The sequence below is a fragment of the Pseudochaenichthys georgianus genome, chromosome 5 (genome assembly GCF_902827115.2).
Source record: "Pseudochaenichthys georgianus chromosome 5, fPseGeo1.2, whole genome shotgun sequence".
Classification (NCBI taxonomy): Eukaryota; Metazoa; Chordata; class Actinopteri; order Perciformes; family Channichthyidae; genus Pseudochaenichthys; species Pseudochaenichthys georgianus.
In genome coordinates this window covers 24,197,902-24,210,962 of record NC_047507.1, presented here as the reverse complement: position 1 = coordinate 24,210,962, position 13,061 = coordinate 24,197,902, and the positions used below count along the sequence as shown (strand labels likewise).

The following is a 13,061-nucleotide window of genomic DNA, read 5'->3' as shown; positions in this document are numbered from 1 at the left end:
CATTTTACAATCCTCTAGGGGACAAAGTTTGCTAATTAAATATCCAGTATACTTCTCTTCTATCGAGTATTGCATCAATGTTGCCATTTCTTTCTTACAGTCAGTGAATCCGTTTTGACATTGATTTATTATTTAGTGGCCGAGTGAGCACTGGGGTACACTTTTATATTCAACTTCTCATTTAACTCAAAGACCCTATTGATCCCGTGATTTTGAAACTAATATCCCAGAAGCAAAATGTACATAAACATCTTTGTCTCGTTTGAAGGCTTCCTGCTGAACCTCAGAGTCGAGCAGACAAGAACACGGCAGAGATGCTCGATTCAGAAAACGGTGAGCCTTGTCCACATGTGCCTTTTTATTGTAATGTGAAATATTATGATGGCGATCAGTGGGGTCGAATGCCCTTCTTATTAGGACCTCTTTATTTTTACTGGTTGCTATAATGGCTGTAATGCTTTCATACCAGCCATTATGTTTGAATGATGATTTATATACCCTTACAGAGTGGTGGTTGTTAAACTGTTTACAATGATTGCATTCTGCTATCAATCCACCCTGCTGTTATTTTGTTGTCATTTTGCTTTCATCTTCTTGTAACAGGCAGGTTAATGGCATCAGGATAACATTTATGGAATAAAGCCTTGTTTTTTATCATTCACTGAGGAAATTCTCTTCGTTGTTTTGAGGACATTGCTGCTGCTTCTTGAGACTTTTCTGCACCCTCATGTTTGTGTCTGCTCTCATCAGCAGGCGACTCTGGGGAGATAGATTATCCTCACAGAGTCATTACTCAGCCGACAGATAGGCTGCAGACAGGCTGAGAGCCCACCTCGGCCCCTGACCTAGCCATGACAGTTGTGAGAGTTGTGTAACAACACCCCGCCTCCTCAATTCCCCAGGAGTGTCAATAAAAGTCACAAACTGGGTCACAGCCAACATTTGACTTTGCTGCGACATGTACCTTTCTTTTATTAAAACACTAATATCAGTGATGCTATCCAGTGAACACTTTACTCATTTAAACAGGCTGCTCTTATGTTGTCGCTTCCCATGATGGTGGTTCAGATGGTTTTCACCACTGCCAACAACAACATACGGAGAACACTGATATTTCTCTCCTCTTGGCATAAACATACTCTTTTCAATACCAACAGCTGCTTAGAAGCTATGATTCATCTCAAGAGATTTGTGAAGATTTTTTTAATCAAGGATAAAATATCAGTTATTTTAGATTAACTCAGTTTAATTTCGTTTTTTAAGATTGTATCCAGTATTTTTCCCCAAAATGGTCATTCAGTGTACTGTATGGCATTTTTGAATGAAAGCGCTCTTGCTCTGTAATGCCAGTCAAATTCAGAGGTACATTTCTTTCTGGTCCCTCACCAGTCATTTTCACCCTGGGATATAATTATACTGAGTGTCACGCATTTCAAAAAGAGCTTATAGGAAGGTAGCTTTGCAAGGCTGTACCTCAAATGACTTACTCTTTCAGTATTTTGAGTCTGTTGAGGTGTAGCCCTGACAGTTCGTGTAAGGATTACATTTTTATGAACTACCAATTTAAGTTTTTTAGAAATAGATTTAATTGAGCAGCCTTATCATCCAGTCAGGCGCAAGGCTCCCTGATAGCAGCCAACTCATCAAGTTTAAAGCACACACATTTAGTAAATGCTCTGCCATGAATATCAATGAATCAGTGCACATAGATTTCTTAATGTGTGGCGCTCGAAAAACAGCTGAAACATCTTAATCCGGATGGCAATATTCTTCACATAAAAAGTCAAGTGAATATTTTGAGAGATGAATCCCTCTCAGGGTAGCTCAGGGAAAACACAGAACTTTTAAAGATTGGTTTTTCCAGTAGCTGCTATAGAAAGACATTTGGCATAGCACTAGCCATTAAACTGCCTAGAAAATGAATGAAAAATAATTAAAAGAATGCAACTATGATGCCGGGACTACGAAGTGAGCCATAATGGTGTGCTTTTAATGTAAGTGCCATTCTGTGCTGCTGTTGGTCTACCTGTATGACATCTGTTATTGGGCATATGTTTTATGCAACAAAGCTTTGAGTAGGAGGAATATACAGTATACATATTTTATTTTTATTTTACAATTTTGATTTGTAGTACTTTGTTATTGTTATTATTAGCTGTAACGTAACTGAGTAAGTCTATTGGCTGGTTGTATGCTTAAACAGTGTAAAATTACTCATGTTTATAGTTTCCTGACAAGCAATCTCTGGCAACGGTGCTAATAATAAACCTCTTCAGGATAACAACAGCATCGGTTATTTTAAAAAACAGCGTGAAATGACCATGTTTATATTTAGTAGCAAATGTTTTTATACCACTGATAACTGTTCAGGTGGAGGGGCTGCTGGATAGTTACAAACACTACAAAGACGTTAACAATGATTGAATGACCGAGACCACAAACTGTCCCTCATGTTAACCGGTTTCTGCTGCCTGAATTTCGAAAATGTGCTACTGTTATGTTTTCTTCTAGCTTGTTGGGTTTATTATCAGGGAAATGCACATACTGTATGGGTTGTTTGAAAATGACTGCCAACACTGTCTTCAGTCATGTGTGCATGAGGATTCTTTTGTTTGAGAACCAACACATAATGCAGCTGCTTTTTCAAAGCCATATCTCCAAGGGCTTTGAGCTGTTTCAATTAAACTATGTTTATTTGAGAAAAAGCCACTTCTTCCCAAATTTGCACACCACTAACACTCTCACTGTGCACCTGCCTGCCTCCTTATGCACCTCTCTCTGTCCACAGGAAACACCACAGATATAAATGACAACAGGTAAGACTGCTGCACCCTCGTTGATTACTGCATAACACACATTTCTGTTAGTTGTCGTCTTACTGATTTTCTGGAAACCGATTTATTTTAGAGTTCACGTCAGGCCTTTTAATTGCCTTATTGCAGCATTACATGAATGTCCTGCAATATTTACTTCAAATGGGAGATAGCTTGCATCCAGCATGATGATAACAGTCAGTGATAGGCATAGATCATTATAAAGTGTGGCACTGACACACTCCTGCGGCACTGTTCCCCTTTGTGTTTTATGACTAATAACTATAACATCACTGATTGCTTTGCTCACGATGTCTCTCTGCTTCATTGCTTCCCTCTGGATGCTGTCACTGCTGCTGCTCATCCTCCTGCTGCCGCTCATGAATCTGGTGCCGGGGCCGCCTGTGATTCTGATGTGTTGGATAGCATGTGTCTGAATGTGAATTCTGTGTCCAGAACGGACGTCTGCGACAATCAGGATCCAGCCAAGCTCTACGGCCTGCATCCCGATGCCGCAAACAGCTAATAGTCCTGAGCAGGTAAGAGAACGGAAAACACAGCAGCTCTTTAATTTATCATGAATCATGGTTCAGAAAAACGTACAAATCTCATATTTCTGAATCTAAAAAATGTATTCGGTACACAGCTCTTGCATGGGTTGTATGTATACATTCGCTGTGATTATTAAAGCATTTGCATTTAATGTTAAAACGGACCCCCTGGACTTTACATTTAACAGCCCTGCTCATCAATTATTACTTGAATAAATGCGGATTGATTCATGCTTTGAGTTCTACAAGGTCTTTACTTAGCTACCGTCATCATTTTGTCATCAAATATTAAAGCAGTATAAGCAGGAATGTATTGGGTTGGGAGCAGAGCCTGTGTTAGAGAATAAAAACATCACTGTTTTTGAGGTTATTGGGTTTCGGCCCTCAGGAGCTTTGCAGAGTTTACAGCAGAAAAGCTGCCATCTGCCAGTGTGAAGGGACGGGTGTTGTCTGTGAGGTTTCCCATGCTAAAAATAACAACTCTGGCCCGGACTGCACTGTGAAGTACTAGAGGCACAAACATACCAAACAATAGAGTCTGTCTCGGATCAGCACTCTTTGTTTTTTTTGTTGTTGCAATTGCTTCATAAATCCCAGCTGAGGTTTAAAGATTATTCAAAAGAAATTCCCTTGGAAAGGCGCATATTACAATAGGGAGTCAAATGAATACCGCCTTTGGGTTTTTACTTCATCCTACTACTTTGGCTGTCACAGGCTTTATTCGGTGGTTCCAGTTAATCCTATTAAACATCACCTGACCCAGGGACAACAGTTCATTTATTTGGAGACTCAATTTGCAGGAATAAGATAAGATAAGATGGACTTTTATTAATCCCTCGTGGGGAAATTGTTTCTCTGCATTCGACCCATCCTAGTGTTAGGAGCAGTGGGCTGCCATTTTGAACGGCGCCCGGGGAGCCGTGTGGGGAACGGTGCCTTGCTCAGGGACACCTCGGTAGCACTTGAACTGGTGACCTTCCAGTTGCCAAGCCAAGTCCCTATCGACTTCGCCACCACCGCCCCACAATAATGCTTTACTTTATTCAAACCTTATTATTTTTCTACTTTAGGTAGAACTAGTCAATGCGGTGACACTTTATATAACACTCAACCTGCAGACTGCTTTCCAAGCGCTTCATGTTGAAATGTCAGGGCAAGTGTTTCACAGTGTTGGTTTTACATCCTATGAAGTCTAAGTTTGGACCCAGAGTGTTCCATGCAGTTTCCAAACACAACAAGCTCTCAGTGAAGACACCCAAAATAAGATCATTTGAGACATGTTCCTTCTGGCTATTTTGGCATGACTCACCGGCTGCTGTCTCTCGTTCTCTGTTTCTCTCAAACGTATCTGACAGTTGCTCTTACTTTTTGTTTCTCTGTTTGTCTCTCTTTCTCTCCAGGCAGATGCTTTTTCTGAGGCCTCCTCTGTAAATCTGCATGCAGCTGATCACTGTCCGCCCCTCCTCTCCTTCCCCTCTTCTCCTCACCTGCTGTAAACAGACCTTTATCTCTCCTCTGTCCCCTGTCCTTCCCCTGCTTGCTCATCCTTTTCCTTCTTGTACAATGATGTGGGGTGTATGTGGGTATCAGTAACATCTGTGGCACTGCGTCTCAAATGCCCGACCTGGCAGCTTACAATAATAAATATTGCTGCACACGCTCCCTCATGAAAAGGGGCCACAGAGAAGAGAAGGTGCAGTGCTGTTGGTAGCCACTAGTGTGTGCTGTTTGTCTTAGTGACGGTATTACGGTGGACAAAACCAGGACAACTGTAAGCTAATGTTTGACTTTGTCATTATTACCATTCTAAAACATGCATATGGAGTTAAAAACTCCATGATGTACAACATAAAACAGTGAACCTCAAGCTCACGTTACTAATATTTACACTTTTTGACTGCATGTTGTTTTTTGATATTGGTCTTTGGCTTTTCTTGGGAATTACATGCAATAGGAAGAGAGCAAGTGAGGGTACATATTACCATGAAATGTCTAAATTTAGTCAGTAAGTCAAGTTAAAATGGGCATTCTTAAATGTATTTTGTTTAAGGGTGATATAATAAAAAATATATATTGTCAACAAACCTCGTAAATAGAGCAAAAAGCAACAGTTGTTAATTCTGTCTGAGTATTTTATTACCTGCCGAGTCTGTCTGTGGCTTTCAGTCTTAAGCCTACTGAAGAATACGTAAATCCTTTAAAAATAGGCCCAGAAAATATTGTTGCATTCGTAGTAAAAGGCTTAATTATTTTCTTAAAACTACTAGCCACTATATTATTTAGGAAACACTCCTAAAATAGAAATAAACAGCGCATTTGTAGGGACTACTAGCAGCCGTAGAATAATATAGTGTTGTGTGAGTTTTTACAGCAGCAGGATGGTGTATGTGGGATTGATTGGTGTAAATGGCAGTGCCCTTTACATGGTAATGAGGAAATATGTTATCCAATGCAGCTGTGTTGTCAGTGGTGTGTTTTGAAACAAGGGAAGTCCTTTGCACAGAGGAAGCAGCTACTGTATATCAGGCTTAACAGTAGATTCCTGTTTCTACTAATCACTCATTTCTATACTTATTGCTGTTCTATTTCGTCCCTACTGACCGCCAGAGGCGGTGCTTTAGCACTGGATATGTCCATCGCGCGCATGCGCAGCTCGAGTACCAATAACAACAAAGTCACCTGTGACCCACGTGACACCGGCTACATCAGCCGGTGTCGACAGAGGATCTGTTCCTTTTCATCTTCTCGCTGCGCGAGAGTACCTTGGCTACATTTTTTGTAGCCTACAGCGTTCGTTCGTTCGGAACATTTGTTAAGGATTCTCTGCAAACAGCTGGCTGCGTGTAGCTTCGCGACTCATCCAGTCGGGGCCGCGGGATTACCCGTCCTCCAGGAGCTGCGGCTGGCTGCGCAGAGACTTCGTTCGGACAGGTTGGTGTCGGCTTGGTTGGCGACGGCAGTGTTTCTACTCCCTCTCCCAGCCTAGTTGTCCTGATTTCTGTCTGTTTGCTGAGTCTTTTGGTGACGGAGGTGTTTTCGCTCCCTCTCCCAGGAGTATTGCTGTGCTTTTGTACTGTTTTGGCCGCGGCGCTGAGCCAAACGTCATTAGCATTGAGCTAAACCTCATTAGCATTGAGCTAAACTTCATTAGCATTGAGCTAAACTTCATTGGCATTGAGCTGTACTGGCTAGTTAGCAGTAGCGGCTGCAGCCACTCGGCGGACGCCGGGTTGAGCACCGGAGTTTCCCGTGCCGTTCTTTTTTCTTTAGCTACAGCTGGCATTCGCCTTTGATTTAACGCTAAAGTTGCCGTGTTTATCCTGTTAAACAAGTAGCTGGTGAAGTCTGTGTTCCCACACCCGCTCCCGGTTACGCTGCATCTGGCGTTCGTCTTCAGTTTAACCAGTAAAGGCAGTGTTTGCGCCCCCGCTCCTGGTAGGCGCTAAACGGCCTGGTTTTTTGCGTTAAGCAGGTAGCTGGTGAAGGCTGTGCTCCCGCACCCGCTCCCGGTTACGCTGCGTCTGGCATTCGTCTGTAAATTAACCAGTGAAGGCAGTGTTCTCGCCCCCGCTCCTGGTAGACGCTAAACTGCCTGGTGTTTTCTGTTAAGCAGGTAGCTGGTGAAGGCTGTGTTCCCGCACCTGCTCCCGGTTACGCTGCATTTGGCATTTGTCTGTAAATTAACCAGTGAAGGCAGTGTTCTCGCCCCCGCTCCTGGTAGACGCTAAACTGCCTTGTGTTTTCTGTTTAGCAGGTAGCTGGTGAAGGCTGTGTTCCCGCACCCGCTCCCGGTTACGCTGCATCAGGCATTCGTCTGTAAATTAACCAGTGAAGGCAGTGTTCTCGCCCCCGCTCCTGGTAGACGCTAACTGCCTTGTGTTTTGGTTTAAGCAGGTAGCTGGTGAAGGCTGTGTTCCCGCACCCGCTCCCGGCTTCTCTGCATCTGGCTACCTACAGAATGGCTCATTCATGTAGCGCCTGTAGGGCTTCTCTCGAGCCCGAGGACGGCCACGACCGTTGCCCCTCTTGCCTCGGCCTCGAGCATCTAAGGGAAGCTCTCACAGTAGGGGCCTGCATGAACTGTAGCTGCATGCCCCGGGCACTCAGAGTGGCTAGAATCACTGAGGTGGAACGTCTGGCGGCAGCCAACGGACACCTCTCTTGGTCACATCCTCCCCCAGATCAGTTCGACCGTCCCTGGCGACTTGAGGGAGCGATGGCCATGGGTGCACCCCCCAATAAGAGGACTAGGAACAGGCTGTCCTCTAGAGTGGATCAGCTAGCTACCGACATGGACACGATGAAGTCGCTCCTCGTGGCCCTTCAGCCGGGGCCCGGTATAGGGGCTGCTAGCGGGCCGCCTGCCCCTCCTTCGGTTGCTGCCCCTCCTTCGGTTGCCGCCCCTCCTTCGGTTGCCGCACCTCTGTACGAGGATGCCTTGTCGCTAGCGGCTTCGGCTAACCTCTTCAATGAAGAGACGGAGGATGAGGTCCCGCTCGAGGAGTTTTCCCTCTCCTCTGCTCAGGGGTCTCTGCAGGACGGGGAGGACGGCTCCATGGCGGCCATCATTCGTACAGCCTTGGCGCACCTGCAGATTCCGGTTCCGCAGGCCAACTTGGCTCCGGCTAGTGCCTTCTTCAGGCGTAACCCAGCCCGTGTCCCCCTCACCGTTCCTCCTTCAGAGGAGTACCTGAGGGAGCTCCAGGCATGCTGGAGGGACACCAGGGCCTTTAGCCGCACTGGTTCCGATGCCCGGACCTTGGCTGCCATGCAGGACCCGGCGAGGGCGGGGCTGGGTGGCATGCCACCCATTGAGCCTGCCATCGCCTCCCTGATTCTGGCTCCTGACGAGGCTTTAAGGCCTGAGGTCAGGTGCCCTCAGCCTCAGTGCAGGGTCACGGATGGGCTGCTCTGTAGGGCCTACGACGCAGCGGCACGCATGGGTCGTATCGGGAACTCCCTCTCCCATCTAATGCTGGCCGTCTCCGCCTCGCTGCAGCAGGCTCCGGCCGAGCCTTCTTTGCTGGGCCTCAGCGATGCATCACTGCAGGCCTTTGCCCTAATGACTAGGGAATTGGGACGAGTTATGTCTTTTCTGGTACAGACTCGTCGCCAGGTTTGGCTGGCCCAGTCACCACTGACGGAGACATGTAGGAGGGTCCTACGTAGCGTGCCAGTCGAGCCAGGGGAGCTGTTTGGGTCAGCTGCCCTGGAGACACTGGAGCGCGCTGCCCAAGCGAGGCAGACCAGGCAGCAGCTCTCGGGTCTTCGCAGTCCCGCGGCCGCTCCCGGCAGGCCCAGGGGCCGCTCTAGCAGCCGCGCTCAGTCACCAGCTTACTGGGGTGGTCGGCAGAGTTCCCAGCGGCCCACTCAACCGGCCAATGACTTTCGTGCCCCAGGTCGCCTGGCTTCCAGGCGGCCTCGCGCTTCAGAGCCTTACCGGCGCCCCCCGAGGGGCTCCAGGGGCCGGGGGGCTAGGCCCTGAAGTCCCGGGGCCGGTCGTCGGTTGGTTTTCCCAGCAGCAGCTCAGCTACTGGGCTGCCTGTATTTCCGACCCCTGGGTGGTTTCCACACTAACCCGGGGCTACGAGTTGCAGTTCCGACGCCGGCCCCTAGCCTTCGGCCGGGTCAGAATGACAGTTGTCAAGGACCCGGCGAAGGCCTTAGCGCTAGCCCAAGAGTTGTCCGTCCTCTTGGCCAAAGGCGCAATCGAGCCAGTGGACCCCCTGCGTCAGAGCGGGGGGTTCTACTCGACGTACTTTCTTGTGAGCAAGAAAGTTGGCGGATTCCGTCCAGTTCTGGACCTCAGAGGAATCAACAGATTCCTGAGGGTACTACCCTTCCATATGCTAACCACAGCAGACACCTTTCGTGTTGTCACACAGGGGGAGTGGTTCACAACCGTGGACTTGAGGGACGCCTACTTCCACGTGCCAATTGCATCCCATCACCGGAGGTTCTTGAGGTTCGCCTTTCAGGGTCGACATTATCAGTTTCGGGTGCTTCCCTTTGGTCTCTCCCTCTCCCCAAGGGTGTTCACCAGGGTTGTTGCGGCAGCACTCGCTCCCCTGCAGGCACAGGGCATGAAGGTCCTGCCATACCTGGACGACTGGCTGGTTTGCGCGCCGTCCCGGGCCCAAGGGGCCCAGGATACGGCGCGCCTCTCATCCCACGTTGCCCGGTTGGGCCTGACAGTGAACACCGGGAAGAGTTGCCTGGACCCTTCCCAGCAGGTCACTTATCTGGGGATGGTCCTAGATTCGGTCACCATGAGGGCCTACTTGACACCTCGTCGTGTGGACGACATTTCCCACCATCTTCGCATCTTCAGACTAGGCAAGAGGGTGCCTTACATACAGTTCCTCCGGCTCTTAGGCAGACTGACAGCTGCCTCAGCCGTTGTGCCCTTGGGCCTGTTGTCACTGCGCCCCATGCAGATGTGGCTGAACAGCCGTCACTTGGACGCCAAGCGGCACAGGCACAAGAGAGTCAGGGTGTCTCAGCGGTGCCTCCACTCTATGTCCCGCTGGAGGGACAGGGCCTATCTCCTGAGGGGTGTGCCCATGGGCACCATCCCATCCCGCCGGGAGACTGTCACTGTGGATGCGTGTCTCTCGGGGTGGGGGGCGGTGTGGCAGGGCAGGACTGTGCAGGGTCAGTGGTCTGCCCAGGAAGGTGCACGCCATATCAATGTGCTGGAGCTTCGAGCGGTGTTGCTCGCACTCATGCACTTTTTACCCCAACTGGCGGGCAGGCATGTGCTCGTTCGTTCGGACAACATGTCCGCAGTTGCCCAAATCAACCACCAGGGGGGCGCCAGGTCCGCACAGCTGCTCCGCGTTTCGCAGAGCCTCTTGCCTTGGGCGCTCCCCCGCCTCACCAGTCTGCGGGCAGTTTTTCTGCCAGGGGACCTGAATCAGGTCGCAGATTTCCTCTCACGGCGCAAGCCTCCACCGGGGGAGTGGAGGCTTCACCCGGAGGTGGTGGAGATAATTTGAAGCCTCTTCGGCAGGGCCGAGGTGGACCTCTTTGCCTCGGAAGAGTCGAGGCACTGCCCCCTCTGGTTCTCCTGGTCGGAGGTGACCAGCCCATTGGGTCAGGATGCCCTGGCGCACGACTGGCCGGACACTCTCCTGTATGCCTTCCCGCCGTTGCCTCTGATACTTGAGACGCTTCAGAGGGTCCTTACCCAGGGGCACAGGCTCCTTCTAGTCGCCCCCCGCTGGCCGGGGAGAGTCTGGTTCCCACTGCTACGCAGTCTCTGCGGCAGCCCACCGTGGCGTCTCCCCGACAGGAAGGACCTCCTGTCACAGCGCAAGGGTCAGATCTGGCATCCCGACCCTCGCCGCCTTCAGCTCTGGGTTTGGCCTCTGCAGGGCCCAACCCACTGTTGAGCGGTGTCACGGCATCTGTCAGGGAAACTATCCTGAATGCCAGAGCTCCATCCACTCGGGCACAGTATGAGTGCAAATGGAGGCTCTTCTCCCACTGGTGTGTGAGTAAGGCTGAGAATCCGGGACATTGCTCCGTGGCCACCATTTTAGAGTTTCTGCAGTCCCTTCTGGATAGCGGACGTTCTCACTCCACTTTGAAGGTGTATATGGCTGCTATCTCTGCCCGACATGTCGGAGTCGATGGCGCCACAGTGGGGCGCCACAGGTTGGTGTCCCTCTTTCTAAGAGGGGCTCTACGGCAGCGCCCCCCTAGCACCCCAAGGGCCACGGCTTGGGACCTGCCCCTAGTGTTGGATGCACTATCATCTCCTCCCTTCGAACCCTTGGCCCAGGTCGGGCTTAAATGGCTGTCCCTGAAGGCAGCATTTCTGCTTGCCATAACCTCAGGGAAGCGAGTCGGAGAGCTTCATGCCCTCTCCGTAAGCAGTACATGCCTGAGGTGGAACTCCGATGGCTCGGGTGTCACCCTCTGGCCGAATGTGGCGTTCTTGCCCAAGGTGCTTCCACTAGCCCACTCCAATCGGCCTATCCAGCTGGCACGCTTTAACATTCCACAGGAGAACGGCACACCTGAGTTGCTGTGCCCTGTGCGTGCCCTGAGGGCGTATATTGATGCTACGGCCTGTATACGACAGTCAGAGCAGCTCTTCGTTTGCCATGGCGGCACTAGGAAGGGTCGTGCTCTCTCGAAGCAGCGGCTGTCCCACTGGGTGGTGGATACCATCACATGTGCCTATGGGGCCAGTGGCCGCCCCCCGCCATCAGGGGCCAGATGCCACTCTACAAGAGGCGTCTCAACATCGTGGGCTGCCCTAAGAGGGGTGCCCCTGGAGACCATCTGCGCCGCGGCGTCATGGGCGTCTTCGGGCACATTCTCCAGGTTCTACCGGGTCAATGTCGCCACTCCTCACCCCCTGGGGGTGGTCTTGTGGCCAAGCTCCGCTGCTTCCAACTAGGTGAGTAAGTGCTTGGATTCTTCATGACATGGTTGGTATAGGTCATCCAGTGCTAAAGCACCGCCTCTGGCGGTCAGTAGGGACGAAATAGAACGATAGTTACGGCTGTAACTACGGTTCTATGAGTCCCGGATGACCGCCAGAGTTTCCTGTCACTCAGAATTCTTGTGTGCTCGCGAGAAGATTCTGGGAACAGATCCTCTGTCGACACCGGCTGATGTAGCCGGTGTCACGTGGGTCACAGGTGACTTTGTTGTTATTGGTACTCGAGCTGCGCATGCGCGCGATGGACATATCCAGTGCTAAAGCACCGCCTCTGGCGGTCATCCGGGACTCATAGAACCGTAGTTACAGCCGTAACTATCGTTTTTTGTCTTTTGGTATATTTGTTGACAATTAGAAAATATGGAATATCACCGCACTTATCATTTAGAATAAAACTTTTGGACATTTGGGAGAAATACAAAATAATAATTTCACCAGGCTGGTAGTAGTCATAGGAGCAATATATAATACTTTATGACATGTAGGTAGACCAACACACACTAAACTAAACATATGAACACCTGCCACAGGTTAAACTTGGCGAGGCCTTAATTTAGACAGCAGACAATTTCCCACATTAGTCCTTTTGTACTCAAATAAACAAAGGAACATTTAGTGTATGCTGGATATACAGTCTTTATCTCCTCAAGACTCTTCAAGACTCTATAGTGTTGTATTTTGGTACCCTTTGAGGATATGTTTCAGATACTTACATTCCATATTACACTGTTTTCCTCTAGTTCAATAAAGAAACAACTGTCAGTCTAAAAAGTGTGTATCTCAATAAAGTAGCAAATAAATCACACTTTTTGTAAGCACTTATCAACGTAAGGCTTGATTGGTTGTAGTGCTATCTCACCAAGAAAGTATGGTCAATAAAGTACTAGGCTAAGATTGTCTAATATAAAAATGTTCACGTTTTCAGTGGTTAACGTAAGTCATCACCGCATGTTGGACTGTTGGTACACTGCACTGGTTTATCGGAAAAGCAACTTAAAGGTGGGGTAGGTAAGTTTGAGAAACCGGCTCGAGATACACTTTTTGTTATATTCCATGGAATGCTCTTAACATCCCGATTGTCTTAAGTGCTTTGACAAAAAAATCCATAAACAAATGTCATCTGTGGAAGCCGTAGTACTGTAAAAAACACGACCAATCATCTGAGCCGGCCCGGCTAAAATAACTGGATGGACAACCTGCCTGTCAGCCTTCCATCTGTGCACAAACTTATCTCGTGCCCTC

The 13,061-nt window shown here is 49.1% G+C and overlaps 1 protein-coding gene across 1 annotated transcript in view; it reads left to right on the top strand.

Annotated features, from left to right (window-relative positions):
• kif5ab (kinesin family member 5A, b) overlaps window positions 1-4,851 on the top strand; it is a 73,350-nt gene extending 68,499 nt beyond the window's left edge. Inside the window, exons 28-31 of the mRNA XM_034082514.2 lie at window positions 269-333; window positions 2,789-2,816; window positions 3,270-3,352; window positions 4,765-4,851. Of these exons, the coding sequence (XP_033938405.1) occupies window positions 269-333; window positions 2,789-2,816; window positions 3,270-3,339 (163 nt within the window). The 3' untranslated portion in view covers window positions 3,340-3,352; window positions 4,765-4,851. The remainder of the gene's footprint in view (window positions 1-268; window positions 334-2,788; window positions 2,817-3,269; window positions 3,353-4,764) is intronic.
• The last annotated feature ends 8,210 nt before the right edge of the window (window positions 4,852-13,061 follow it).